At 39.2% G+C, this 14,040-nt stretch overlaps 1 protein-coding gene across 3 annotated transcripts in view; it reads left to right on the forward strand.

Moving 5' to 3' along the window:
* The first annotated feature begins 2,290 nt into the window (after positions 1-2,290).
* AFTPH (aftiphilin) overlaps positions 2,291-14,040 on the forward strand; it is a 41,413-nt gene continuing 29,663 nt past the window's right edge. For 2 of the 3 annotated variants that reach the window (XM_081944623.1, XM_081944624.1), the window contains exons 1-2: positions 2,294-2,459; positions 7,326-9,072. In XM_081944623.1, coding sequence (XP_081800749.1) covers positions 7,357-9,072 — 1,716 coding nt within the window. In that variant the 5' untranslated portion in view covers positions 2,294-2,459; positions 7,326-7,356. Of the gene's footprint in view, positions 2,460-7,325; positions 9,073-14,040 lie in introns of all 3 variants that reach the window. The other variant, XR_014174669.1, reaches the window with a different exon arrangement.

The following is a 14,040-nucleotide window of genomic DNA, read 5'->3' on the forward strand; positions in this document are numbered from 1 at the left end:
CCAATACCAACTATTTTTTTCATAGAAACTGTTTTCATCCTGGCCATTGGGTTTACCTAAAAAATCTGAGTTGGAAATATCTCATTGATCACTTCGTGGCAGTAACAAGATTCAGATACCCTTGACTCTGCCCCTATCTAGTGGCCACCCTTGCTTTCCAGGCCAGTTTTGTTAGCTTTAATGTATCGTGCATAGGTAGACAGCTTTTTCTCCAAAGTACAAGTATTCTCGGATTATGATGGTAATAAGAACTAGAATTAGCAACTGTAATCCTAGCAGTTCCAGTTGCTATTGTTAAGTGAGGATCTTATGTGACTGCAACTTTTCAACAGGCAAAGTCAATTTGATCCCAGCCAGATACTATGAAATGGAGACAGGGATGTTAGCAAGTGCTCAAATTGCAATCACAAGCTTGCTGCAATGGCTGTATCTGAGGACCATTTTTAAGTATCACTTGTACAGTAGTCACAACTTTGAACAGTTGGTGAATGAATGGTTTTTAATGAAAAATTACCTATAAATGCCAATTGGATTGTAGCCACATATAAAAGGCAATATTTCCTCCAGTAAAGTCCAACAACTTCCACTGACTATTGTGGACATGCCAATGTAGCTTTCCTGGTAATATAAAAATGTTTGCCATTGCTATTTTCCAGGATGATTCTAAAGTACCAAATCTAATCTATATTTACTTTTCACATTTATATGGCCACCCATTTCACCAGAGGTGACATTAGACCGTTAGGATTTCCAAATGGTCTCCTACCCATATTCTGGGTGGACTCTGCTGAATATTTAAAGATCGCGCCAAATGGTCTGAACATACCTACTTTTCTCTTTCCTAATCCTGCCTCTTCATTCCATTTCAACTGATTAAAGATTCATTCCTGAGGATTACACTTCTGTACAAATATAAGCCACAAAAGTTTCTTAAAACTTTTAACTTTAGAAATGCCTGTAGTTACAGACTCTTGTATTTTTTCAAGCTCCTGACCTTAGACAGGGCTTCTAGATCTGGACAAAAGAAGATGGCAGCAAAGAGAGGTTTCAAAATAAAAAGAAATCCTAACTCTTTCTTGCCATCCAGTTGTTCAGATTTTGGCAGCCCAGATAAAGATGGGATAAAAAATATAATAAATAAAATGACATGATTAGCCAATGAAAGTAGTCATTTGTATAGGCTTACGTAAAGGAGGAGAGTGTCCTTTGGAGTCAGCTTTTGACACCTGGTGACCACTTGCCATGCCTCTTTTCTAGAGCTGTGAGTTGATATGTATTTATTGGGGGGGGGGGTGCACGACTATAAAGATTGAATTGAATTGAAGTAACTGGCCCAAAGTCGCCAGCTGGCTTTGACTCTAAGGCAGCACTTGAACTCCCGTCTCCCGGTTTCTAGTCGGGTGCTTCACCATTAGATCAACCTGCTAAAATTTTAAATCCACATAGTACGAAGCCCGCTTTCCTAATACAAGTGGGCAGAGGCAAGCATGACTTTGGTTTGCTTTGCCCTTCAAAGTTGGAAAAACGAGGATGAGGAGATCAAACTTTTCTCCCGGGACCTCGTCAGCTTTATTTTATTAATCTACAATTCTCTTTAAGATCTCTATATATCTCATGCTGGGCTTTGTAGCGTTCACCGGTAAAAAAACGGACCGTAACGATAGTTCGAATACATTTTAGGATTCCCGGGCACCGCCCTCTTCGCCAGGTATCCGAGCAGCCCTGGAGCGCATGCAGATGTCAGAACTGCAACAGTAGCAGCTGAGAGACCAAGTTGCACGCGAGGCGGGGCCCGACGTAGACTGCGGGTCCGAAGTCGGCCCCCCCCGCCCCCCGCCAACTAAGGGAATTCTGCCCTCACCAAACATGGCTGCCTATGCACCGATTCAGCTTCCTTTTCCCGCAGACTTCAAAATGGCCATCCCGTTCCGCTATGGATCAAGCGTGCCCACATTTGATATGGCGGGTCTCGCTTCCTTTGGCAAATAGACTGGGGCATAGGGAAAGTTAAGAGAGAGGTTCGGCTTCTGATGCTTTCCTAGTCAACACCACAGAAGTGGGCTTTTCCGGAGGGCTCGGGATTTATAGAACTTTTCAGATCTCTTCATCATGGCACCACTAGATCCAAAATAATTACGGCGAAGTAAGTCGACGATCTGAAAAAAGCTTTTCCCACCTCGCCCCCACCGGATGTGACGTTGACACGGGATGTGGCGCGTGGAGGGACACGCAGAGCTAGGGGAGCGTTTAGCCGCGCGGCATGCCGGGAAGCGGCGAACTAAGTGGGCGGCGAGGGGAGGTGGGTCAGTCCAAGGCGTTTCCTGGGCTCTCGGGGCGGGAGGGGGAAGTTCGAGATGGATTCACCTTAATGGCGGTTGCCGCGGGAGGCCTCGAGTCACCCTCCCAGTCCTGTCTGGCCCGGCCATGCCCGGCCCAGCTGCCCCTGCAGGAGCCCAAAGGTAAGAAACCAACGGCTGCTCCTGCCGCCGTTGCCTGATGTGAGGAGGCGCTCAGCCGGACGGCCAGCCGGGACCCTTCGCCTCGGCTGCCTGCTGTGTCCCATAGTCCGGAGCGTGGAAGGGAAGCCGCCACCTGTACGCCGGCCTCCCTCTTCGCTCCGCCCCGCACCCCTCGGGTCTCAACAGGGGAGCGAGTCCGTCCCCCCCCCCCGTTTCGGGTGGCGGGGTACGAGCCAACATCCCTTTTTCTGCCCGGCTGCGGGGGAGCGTGTTGCTGCGAGTAACGTGTCTTTGGAAAAGTCCAAAGCGGGAAGGAAACCGCCATGTATCCCGGAAGGTTCCCTCTTCCTCTCAATTACTAGGCGAGCGCATTTCCTCCCTTTGAAAGTTGGAAGAAAACAACCAGGGAAGGAAGGGATGGAGGAATGGGTCCTGTCGTCATGACGTCGTGCTTCTTCTTCTTGGCCTGGTTTGGGCAGTCAGAGGTGTTGGGTTTCTTCTGGAGTTGTTCCCAAGCTTGTCTCTTGTCTTTGTTCTCCTAAAGCAGGAATAGCTGCTGCATCGCTGGCCTGTAAGTACCGGGGTTTCTTCACCTCTTCTTTTCCCTCTCTCATTCCTCCATAGGCGAAGACGGATCAAGCAGTGGTGAATTTATGCTAACTGGCACTGTGCCATATTAGTGTTTTTTTAATTGTGGGAGTGTGACACAAATTAGGTTGCTGGAATTGCTTCCCACCTACCTATCCACAGTGTTGTTTTAACCCGTAAAATGAGTGTATTAGGGGATTCCAATCTGAAGGATAGTATTATAAATAGCAGAGTCAAGATTCTCATTCTCCTCATTGGAAAAGTGCTGAAAGATAATAACTGTTCATTTTGAAAGCAAAAAGAGAGAGAGATAAAACAGCTGTTTAATGCCACAGCAACATTGTGGAAGTTGCACTTATCAAGTCTTATTTTTGTCGTTACATTAAAGGTTAAAAAGTAGGTTTCGATTAAAAATTCTCATAAAAATACTCCTCCTCTAATCTTTTGCTTCATTGGAATTGTAGGGGGCCGTGTGTACCCCATTTTGGCTGCCAGGGGCACCACAGGCCAGTCCTTTGCTATTTCCAGGCCAGCCCCATGGGTCACATTTGAGCATTTCTGGATCTGGTCTGCGGGCCTTGAGTTTGACACCCCTGCACTAGATTCAAGAGATTTGCTGTTTTTCTCAAAAGTATTCCTGTAGTATTTCTATTTTATTTCTTTGTGATATCAGTGGAGTACTTCCTGCAACTGGAAGAGAGATGCGAAGTCAACTATCTCTATTCAAGAATGGACTTCTTCCCTTATAAAAAGCTACATTTGTGGGTTCTCCTCCAGTCACCAAATCTTTCTATGATGTTTTCACTGACTTTTAAAAAAACAAAATTTAATTCTCTATAGTTGACCATGTAACCCCTCCTTTTTAAAGCACATTTTCATATGAAGAAGAGTATGCCAAAATTCCTGAACTACCATGTTGTAAACATTCATATATGACCTTACTCTAAGAGAGCAGGACTTTATACTTTTTGTTTTGATGTTTCATGCACTTGTAAGCAAGAGAGAATGCAGCAACACAGGTAGTAATGGGGATGTTTTAAATGCCCATGTGTCATCAGTGCTGTGTGAGTTGCTTGGTTGCCACATGACTTCAAATGCTGATCGTCACTTATAAAGTCCTTCATGGAAAAGGACTTCATCATTTGAGATACCATGTTTCTCCAGTGTTTTCTGCCCACCAGATAACATTGGGAAGAGTAGGGGTGCTCCAGTCCCTTCAATTAGTCATCTAATGGGACCCTGGAAGCACACTTTCTCTCTTGTCATCTGGAACGGCATGCCCCTTGAGATTTGTATGGCTCTTGCCGTACAAGAGTTACCTATGTCTTTGAAAATGGGATTTGCTCCTATTTGAGGTTAGGTTGTTGAGCCCAGGGTTGTTTTCTTTCGTATTACATTAAGTAATTTTGTCTTGTGCATGTTCTTTTCTTTTTTGTCTTTTTTAATTATGTAGGCCACCTGGAATTACCTCAAATCAAATAAATAAATAAAGTTGTAATAACAGTCCTGTGAGAAAAAATAAATTTTGCGTTGAATCACACTAATAACTAGTAGACCCACTGGAATGAATGGGTTATATAGTACTTGGATTTGTTAAGGGGATTTAAATTTCAGTGGGTCTGTTCTAAATATGTCTAAGCTTAAATCTGTCCCTGTTAATTTACATTAAATATAATACACACATCTTTGCTATAGAATCAGCTAAAGGTGTGGTAAATAACTTCAATTTAAGTTATAAAAAGTTCCAGGACAGATACATTGTATGAATGCTTTAGTGTTTAAGGCAAGGAAATTCCAAAATGTGTGATTCTTCTCTAGATATCTTGGTTTTCCTGTTAACTGCCTACTACTTTTTATTGCTAATTATTACAAGCTACTCTGCCAAAACTTCAAAGCTATGTTTTTTAACTCACTTCAATTTTGATGGAATTTTTCTTCCAGCAATCCTGTTTAATTCTTGGGGGCTGACTGAACAAGTCCTTGTGGTTTTCTTGGCAAGGGTGTACAGAAGTGGTTTGCCTTCTTTCTAGGACTGGAAATGACTGGCCCAAGGTCACCCAGATGGCTTCGTCCCTAAGGCAGGACAGAACACACAGATTCCCATTATCTAAGCCTGACACCAAATTAACTCTCAAAAGTAGGATATCTTTCTTTAACTTACTGTCTCAAAATCCTTTGTGGAACTTTGCCTCCAATATGCCATTTGGAAGCTTGATGCCCTAAAACAGAATAGTATTGAAACTTTCCTGTTTATTCAAAACAGTGGAACAAGTAAAGAGCATTAGGAGGAAACTGGGAAATACTGAATTGAGGAACCAGCACATCCATCCTCAAAATACAGGTCGTCCTTGATTTAAGATCCCAATTCATTATCCACAGTTAATATTACCCTAAATTGCTGACCAAGCTTTCAATTTTGATATTAAATAAGTATTGAAATTGAATATTAATATGGATGAGAAAAGCCATGAGTTCCCAACCGCTTGTTATATTATGAAATAGATATCTCTGTAAATTTTTTCTCTGATCTCAAGAGGTATGTGTGAATTGTTGCTATTTTCAGTGTTGGTTGTACAATGCATTCATACATTCTCATGAAATATATGTGGCTACAATTCAGTAGAATGTTGCAATCTGAATAGAAACATTAATGCACTAAAGATGATAGCCACTAAAGATAAGATATATCCTGAATTCATGTTTCCATTATAATCAAATGAAATATATCAATCTTTATATGATTGCAACAGTGTTTCTAAGAGGAATCTTAGCTGCAATCAAATAATATTGTAGATCAGAGGTCCCCAGGCCCCGGCTTGGTACCGGGCCATGACCTGTTCGGAACCAGGCCATGCGAGTGGCGGACGAGCGCCTAAACATGCACAAAGTTCCCCTTGTGCAAGGGGCAGCCAAAGCTCCCTTCGTGCAAATGGTGGACGCTCACACGCACCTGCCTATCACTCACAGAGAACTATCCCCTCTCCCCCTACTGTGCCCCAAACCAAAAAGGTTGGGGACCACTTTGTAGATGATCTAAACTTAAATTGGCTAAGCTAAGTACAGACTTAGTTTTAGCATGAATTACCATTTAAGAGGACATCATTTACCACCTCTAGCTAACCACCTCTCAGACTTTCATTCTTTTTCATTGACAACAAGTGGCAATGAAATCTAAAGAGAGAATACGCTGTATAGCCTCTACACTCAGGGATCAAGCATCCAAATAGGATTCACATATTTTATATCGTTTAAGCTAAACCCCTGCTTAATTTTGTATTATAAGCTATTTAGTCTTTTAAAACTAAAAACTAATACAAATATAAAACAAGGAACAAAAAGAGAAAAAGAAAAAACAAGAAAAAAGAAAAAGTGATAGCAAAAAAGGCAAGAAAAAAAATAAAAATAGAAAAAAAATACAAAGTGGTTTCCAATATTTTTCACAGCAGATTTAAGCAAAATTGTATTTTAGCCTTTCTCTCTAAAGTTACATGATAGCAATAGCAGTAGCACTTAGACCCAAATACCTCTTCAAAGTGCTTTACAGCACTTTCTCAGCAGTTTACAAATGTCAGCATATTGCACCCAAGAATCTGGGTCCTCATTTTACTGACCTCGGAAGGATGGAAGACTGAGTCAACCTTGATTGAATTCCTGGCAGTGGACAGAGTTTGCCTGCAATACTGCATTCTAACAGCTCTTTCTCTTTTCTTTAATCTGTCCTGTAATCATCAAAGCTGTAAATCACAGCTCTTTTTTTCATTTTATGCAAAAACTCCATAAGAGGCTTCCACTCTAATCAAAAAAGTATCTCACCAAGGACTCAATTTTACTAATAATTCCTCTATAGTAGGTAGCTTGAATTGTTCCATCTTTGTGCATATAATAATATCACCACAATAATCATATATTGAAATCATACTCCATGGCTTTTTTGTAGCTGTTTATCCATTAGTCCTAAAAGGGAATTGTTCTGACTTCAAAAATCTTTAAATCTTTAAAATCTTCTGTGTATGTTTGTGATGCAATAAAATAATGGAATGGTAAGTCTAATCAGAGATATTTGTGATTCTGCCAGTGGGTAAGCTGAGTTACCAGAAATTGCCAAGTATAGAGCATTTTCTATACACATTGGCTGTGATAAGAAATGTTTTATTTGGTGCTTTGATGTTTTTATTGTATTTTGTATTATAAAATATAAGGAATTGTTTCAAATATAGTGGTCTAAATGATTAGTATTCAACACCTACTCTGTTTCAATGAATTTCTATTTTATTACAGGTGCAAATTAATTTTTATAAAGAACTAAATAATGGAACCAGACATCGTTCGAATGTATTCTTCGTCCCCTCCCCCATTAGATAATGCACCAGATGAAGAGGAGGAGGAAGAAGAGGAGGAGTTTGGTGATTTTGGTGGCTTTTCTGATGTTGGAAATACTAGTGTAAGCTTTGATTTTGCATCAGAGTATTCCAGTTCAAAAGAAGAACATAAGTCTTCATTTAACTCCGATTACTCAGGAAGGGTAGATAGTGTTATAACTTTTACCACAATAAGATATAGTAACAATAAGGACAGCATTGCAGAACTTCCTACTTCTATAAAAGAACTTCCTGATAGTACTAAAGAAAAATATGAGTGTAAAAACTTGGGTACATCATTTGAAGATGTCATTCCAGTAGAAGTAAAAAAAGCTGGAAAACTGGAATCATCATATTCTGAAATTATTAGGACTGATCTAAAAGTTCCAAATGATGATCAGCAAATAGACAGCTGTAATGGCGAGAGGCTACCGTGCCCAGAAGTTCTAACAAATGGATTTTCAGAACCAGATACAGCAAACTCTCAGGGAGTAGAGGATCTGGACAGTATTGATGACCCAAAGGGATTAAAAACAATTAGCACTGAATTAAATTTTGATTCTATACCCAGCACACACAAGAATTTTGCCACATTCTCACATAAACAAACAACCCAGGTAGAAGAAACAAAAAATAAAATATGCAAATATTTTAGTGGAAAAAAAGTATTAAATGCACAGGAAAATTATGTAAATAGAATTGGAGAGGCAGAATCTATGAAGGAAGAAAGCTGTGAATGTGAAGGGGAAACTTTCACTGAAGGTGAACACATCTGCATTTCAAAAACTAATTCAATAAATAATGTGAAGGTTGAAAAAGACTGCACCGAATTGGAATCTAATGACACTGTCACTTCTGTACAAACAAATGTGAATTCAATAGGCACAATTGAAAATCCTGAAGAATGTAGGGAGTATGGCACCGGAAACAACAAAGAACATGCTTTTTCTTCTACCAGTGATGCTGCAAAAACAGCAGACCTCAGTCTAAGTAGGCTTGAAAGTCTTAGCAGTCTTCCTAGTGGCGAGAAGGTACATGTTTCTGAAATAGTAAAAAATGGTGAAAGTGACCCTGGGCATGCATCATATAATGATGTTAGTGAAGATGATTTTGGTGATTTTAGTATTGTCAGTAATGGATCTCTTGCTTTTGCGGATAGTGTTCAAATTTCTGCAAGCCAAGAACATTTTCAACCCCCTTTTGAAAACCTCAGTAATGAATGTAGTGAGTTCACAGCTAGTAGTCTTCATCAGCAATCAACAAAGATAGCTCCTGGTCAACCAAATGAGATTTCAAGTACTCTGTTGGAAGAACATCCTATGGTTGCTTCTGATTTTAGCAAGAAGATACAACCCTCCGTAGAATTGGAAAATGGGAAAGATAATGAGTTTGGAGATTTTGATTCAGGGTCAAAAAGATTTCCAGACACGGATGAATTTTCAGACTTTAGTTCAGCTGGTGGTAACCAAGCTGCAGAGTGGAATGCTTTTGAAACTGAACAAAAAGAAAGCTGCTTGTGGGCTACTTTTGAAGATGAACAAACAGTAGAATCTCATCCTAGAGAAGATGTGTGGCCATCCCATACAGTTAGCACAACCTATAGTGCTGAAGATTCAATTAATCCAGCTGCCAGTGAACAGTTGCAAGAATTACAAGTTTCAGCTCAGGTAACTATCATATTTGGTTTTTGTTTTTCTTTCTACAATAGAAAAGCATATGCTGTTGGTTTGATCCTACATTAAGTATGTTTTGGACTAGATGCAAGATTGCCAGTTTTTCTTTTTGGACATGATACTGCAGGAAATGCCTTTATAGCCACAGCCTTTGTGCTGTATTAAATGCTGTTAATCTAAATTCCACAAGTAGTTTTGCATTGGTGAAAGGGATCTATGAAATACAATAGAGGAATACCTTTCCAAAAGCCATAGTGTATGCATAAAATGCATTTGTTTGGATCATTGTTTATAGGTCAAACAAAAGGGCCATTAACTCTATCTACAAAGCAGGTTTGAAATAATATTTATTTAATGTACTTTGGAAAGCACATATTTGTTCTGTAACTGAATTTAGTACTGTCTGGTAGAATAGAAGGTATTGTATACCTCTTGTTCTCCACTTTTTAAATGGAAGAATATTTGATTTAATTTTAATTAATTGAATTAATGTACATTTCTGATATTAGAGAAAATATGTTTACTATTCCTTAACAAAAAACCAACAGTGGATTGTATCAAGGAAGCAAAAGTAATGTTCTGTGAACTTTAAAATGCTACTTCATAATATAGCTGGTATTTTGATAGAATAAATACACTGATAGTTTAGACCTGTGTTTCTTAAAGTGCGTTCCTAAGACATCTGGGAATTTCCCAATACTTTCTCAGGGTTCCACAAAATCAAAATTATTTGTCAACTTAAGTTGAAAAATAATATATTAAAGTGCCATCAAACAAATTGTGAAAAACAGTACTGCCAGCAAATGCATCACTTTTAATTTTTCATATAGAAATAGCCACAAATATAACCCAAGAAACAAATGTATATACTACTAAAACTCTCATGTTTGTCTATGTGTAACTTTTAACTGGGCAAAACAATTTTTGAATCAATGTAGCTCAAATGGGCTAATTTAGAGATTGCATCAAAAATCCAGAATCTCTGACTGTCATGGAATTGAAATTCAGCAAATTTTATAAAATATTTAATGACATAATTATTGTTAAACATAACATAATATAAAATGTCATAAAGTATTTCCTGTGGTCAACTCCTGATGTTTGGCTGTGCTATACAATTCAAAATGAGCTACTTTCAAAGCAGATACATCTTTAAATATTTCTGATTTTTTAAAGAACTTTGCCATTGTTGAAAGCATTGAGGAATCTGATATGGAAATGTTTCTTAAATGATGACCTAACAAGTCATGGGTTGTCTAGTAAAAGTAAAAAGTGCAAAGTTGTCCTAAGAGCAACAAAAACTAAGAAGCACTGCTTCAGATTATACAATTGGATCATTAAAAAATAAAAATTCAATAGAGAACAGATAAAAACTTGAATACATTGAACAAGTCTTCACTTTTTATCTTTGTTTCATACACAGTGATCTTAAGTGAAATATAAACATTGTAAACATCTATATAATATTTCTGCCCAAAATGATGTTTATACAAGCAAAAAGTATTCTCTAGGAGCAATATGGTTAATACAATTCATGGTTGATCAGATTTGTAGAAAACTCTTTTTGTAGTTGTTTCATTTTTTCTTTTTGCTAGAGCAGTTTTCCACATATTAAAGATTATTGAGCCAAATATTTTAATTTTCTGCTCTTTTGTGATAACAAGCTTGGCAGCTAATGAGAGGAATAATTGAGTTCTTATGTTGCCATGATGTATATATGCTAGAAGAAATACAGAACCTAAGCCAACTGAAGGGTTCATTACAAAAGTAGGATGAGTGATTTTCTTAGGTTCTTCAAAAGCTTTCATCCAAAAGTTGAAAAAAATCAACGTTGTCATCTAACATAGTTATGCATGGCAAAAGAGTCAACAAAATCTATTACAATTAATGTAAGAATTCATTGGTGGGATTTCCTTGTTTTTAAATTAAAATATTTTATTATTATTATTTTCAACTCTGTTGAATTAGTTGAGTTGTATATGAATATTAATTCAACAATATAGTGTTGAATTAATGGTATCCTAGATACTTTATTAATGAATAATTATACTTGACTTATCTGAAATCAAGTTAGTACTTGTGAAATTCCTTTTAAAAGACTTACTTTTGAAAGAAGGCAAGGGCAAACAGTGTAATTGAGGAAATTGCATGGCTTTATTTTATTTACTTAAGAACATTTACCGTATTTTTGGAGTATAAGACGCGCCTTTTTGCCTCAAAAAAAGAGGCTGAAAATCTGGGTGCATCTTATAAACTGAATACAGCATTTTTTGCCTCCCGAAGTCCTGGCCCTTCACCAAAATGGCCGTGCATAGCCTTATGGAGGCTTTTAGAGAGCTCCTTTTGGGCTGGGAAGGGCAGAAAAGAGCGGAAAATGGCCCGTTTTTGCCTCCCCAGCCCCCAGCAGCTCTCTGTAACCTTCCTAAAGGCTATGCATGCAATTATTTTGACAACAAACGAGGCTGTTTTTTGCTCGTTTTTGGCGCCCCCCCCAGGAGCACTCTGCAAGCCCCCTAAAGGCAATTTGTGCCTCTCTTTTTTTAAAAAAAAAAAGAGCCCATTTTTGCCAAAAAAAAAAAAAAAAAGGGCCGTTTTGGGGAGGTTTGTAGAGTTCAAAAACTTTTTTCTTTTTCCTTTTGGAAAGTTCTTTAGTTAGAGTGGTTGATGAGAATTACATTGATCAAGTGCTGTGCCTGCAGAAAAAAAGTCTTAGGTGCTGCAGATTGTCAGCAATTTCCTTCTCCAGCACATGGATAAAAACACCTGGAAACATCTACCTACCTACTGTATTTCTCTCTCTCTCTCTCCCTCCCTCCCTCCCTCTCTCTCTCTCTCTCTCTCTCACTCTCTCTCTCTCCCCCACATATATGCTGGTCTTGTATTCGGGTCTTTTCCCATGTAAGATTGAGATTGTCTTGGCAATGTTTCGGCGAGGTCTCACTCGCCATCTTTAGGCTGGGTTTTGGGCTTAAAGTGTGTTCGGAGCTGCTGTCTTTCTATAAATCTTGGTGGGGGTGGGGGTGGAGTGCTGGCTTTGTTTCCGTAAGTGGAATGATTGGTTGTGTGGTTGTATCATGAGTGGTAGATTGGTGCTGGCTGTATGTCCGTTGTTGTTTCGTGTTGTAACGGCCTGGGTGATAGGTGGGGCTTGTTTGTTGACTAGAGCTGGTTTCCAGATGTCTGGTAGGCGGGAGGTATCATCATGTTTATTCATGTTGTGGGGGTGTTTCTCTATTTCGATAGCTTCCATAATTATTCTCTTGTTGAAGTGTTCAGTTTTGGAGATTAACCTGGTTCCTTCAAAATTAATTTCATGTCCTGTAGTTTTAAAGTGCTGGAAAAGGGAGGAAGTTTTTTCTTTTTTTCTGACTGCGTTCTTGTGTTCTGCGATGCGTGCATTTATTCTCCTGTTTGTTTGTTCTATGTATGTTGCAAGGCAGATTTTGCATGGTATTTCGTCATACATTTTAACGGGTGTAGATATGCTGGTCTTGTTGTATTCTACCTGAACACAACAAAACCAGCATGCATATATATATGTGTGTGTGTGTGTGTGTGTGTGTGTGTGTGTCTACTGTATTTCTCTCTCTCCATCTCTCTCTATTTTTCTCTATCCCTCTACCTACCTACCTACCTTCTCTCTCTCTCTCTCCCTACCTACCTACTGTATTTTTCTTTCTCTCTATTTCTCTCTCTCTCTCTCTCTCTCTGTCTCTCTCTCTCTCTCTCTCTCTCTCTCTCTCTCTCTCTCTCTCTCTCTCTCTCCCTCCCTCCCTCCCTTTAACTACCTAACTACTCACTCTTCCTACCTATCTACTGTATTTCTCTCTATCCTTCTATCTACCTACTTACTTTTTTAAAAAAAATTGCCTATTTAAAACTTTGGTGCGTCTTATACTCCAGTGAGTCTTATACTCCGAAAAATATGGCACATGGCCATTCAACTCACTCAGAGTGACTACAAGCAGTTTACAAAGGTAAAACCTCCTTCCACAGGGAATCATTAATCGCAGTCAGAATCTACCTGCATGTCATCTCCATAGAAGCTTTCACAAGCCAGGTAGGGCATGCACTAATACTCCCTATCCATTTCCTCAGGAGCAGTGGGGGGCAGACCTTTTCCAGGTAACCGGACAAGAATTGCCTCGGATGCTTTCACCAGATTAGCAAACATACTAGCATTTTACTGGGAACAAATTTGAGCAATTTTGTCTTCCAGAAAATCAGAAAATTCCTCAGTGTGCCTCTTCAGGTGAATTACTGTATCCTCCTTCCCTAGGAAGAAGTGATTCACCTTAAAGAGGGTCACTGGCCAATTATCTACAGACTCGATTAGTGCAGAGAAGTATTTATGGTTTACCCCCGAATCATCATGCTTTAATAGCAGCTCTTACGCATGTTCAATTGAGTTTGTCCCTTGTCTTCTTCCAGCAGCACTCTGGATGTCTCTTTATCCATTTCATTCCTCTCAATTCCTCCATATATCATGGGAGACAAAGAGGTTTATGAGTTAGGAGAGGTCACAAGGGTGTAATTCTATCCAGAGCCTCAAGTCATCTTCCTATTCCAAGTGGTGACTAAGACTTTGGCAGGACTATACAGAACATCTGCAGTTATAACCCCAGTTTCTTCTGAAATACATCTAGGTCAATTAGTTGCTAGGGGCGGATTGACCTAATAGATCCTGCCTCCCCGCAGGGCGTGTACATTTCTAGAAAAACTGATCACCACCAGACTGATCTGACCATGACAGGGGGACAAAAGATATATTCACTCATTCCAGGTCGCATAGGCACTGCTCCATCAAGAACATCAAAATCCATGTAAACACTTAAGAATTTGTCTATTTTTATTTAATAGTTTATCTTTTCACATTTAAAATGACAATTCTGTGACAGTTTTTGAGGGACTCTAAGAACCATGCCCAAAGCTTTTAACAGGAATACAGCAGATCATACTTTT

The sequence above is a fragment of the Natrix helvetica genome, assembly GCF_964273705.1.
Source record: "Natrix helvetica genome assembly, chromosome: 2".
In the NCBI taxonomy this organism is placed as follows: domain Eukaryota; kingdom Metazoa; phylum Chordata; class Lepidosauria; order Squamata; family Natricidae; genus Natrix; species Natrix helvetica.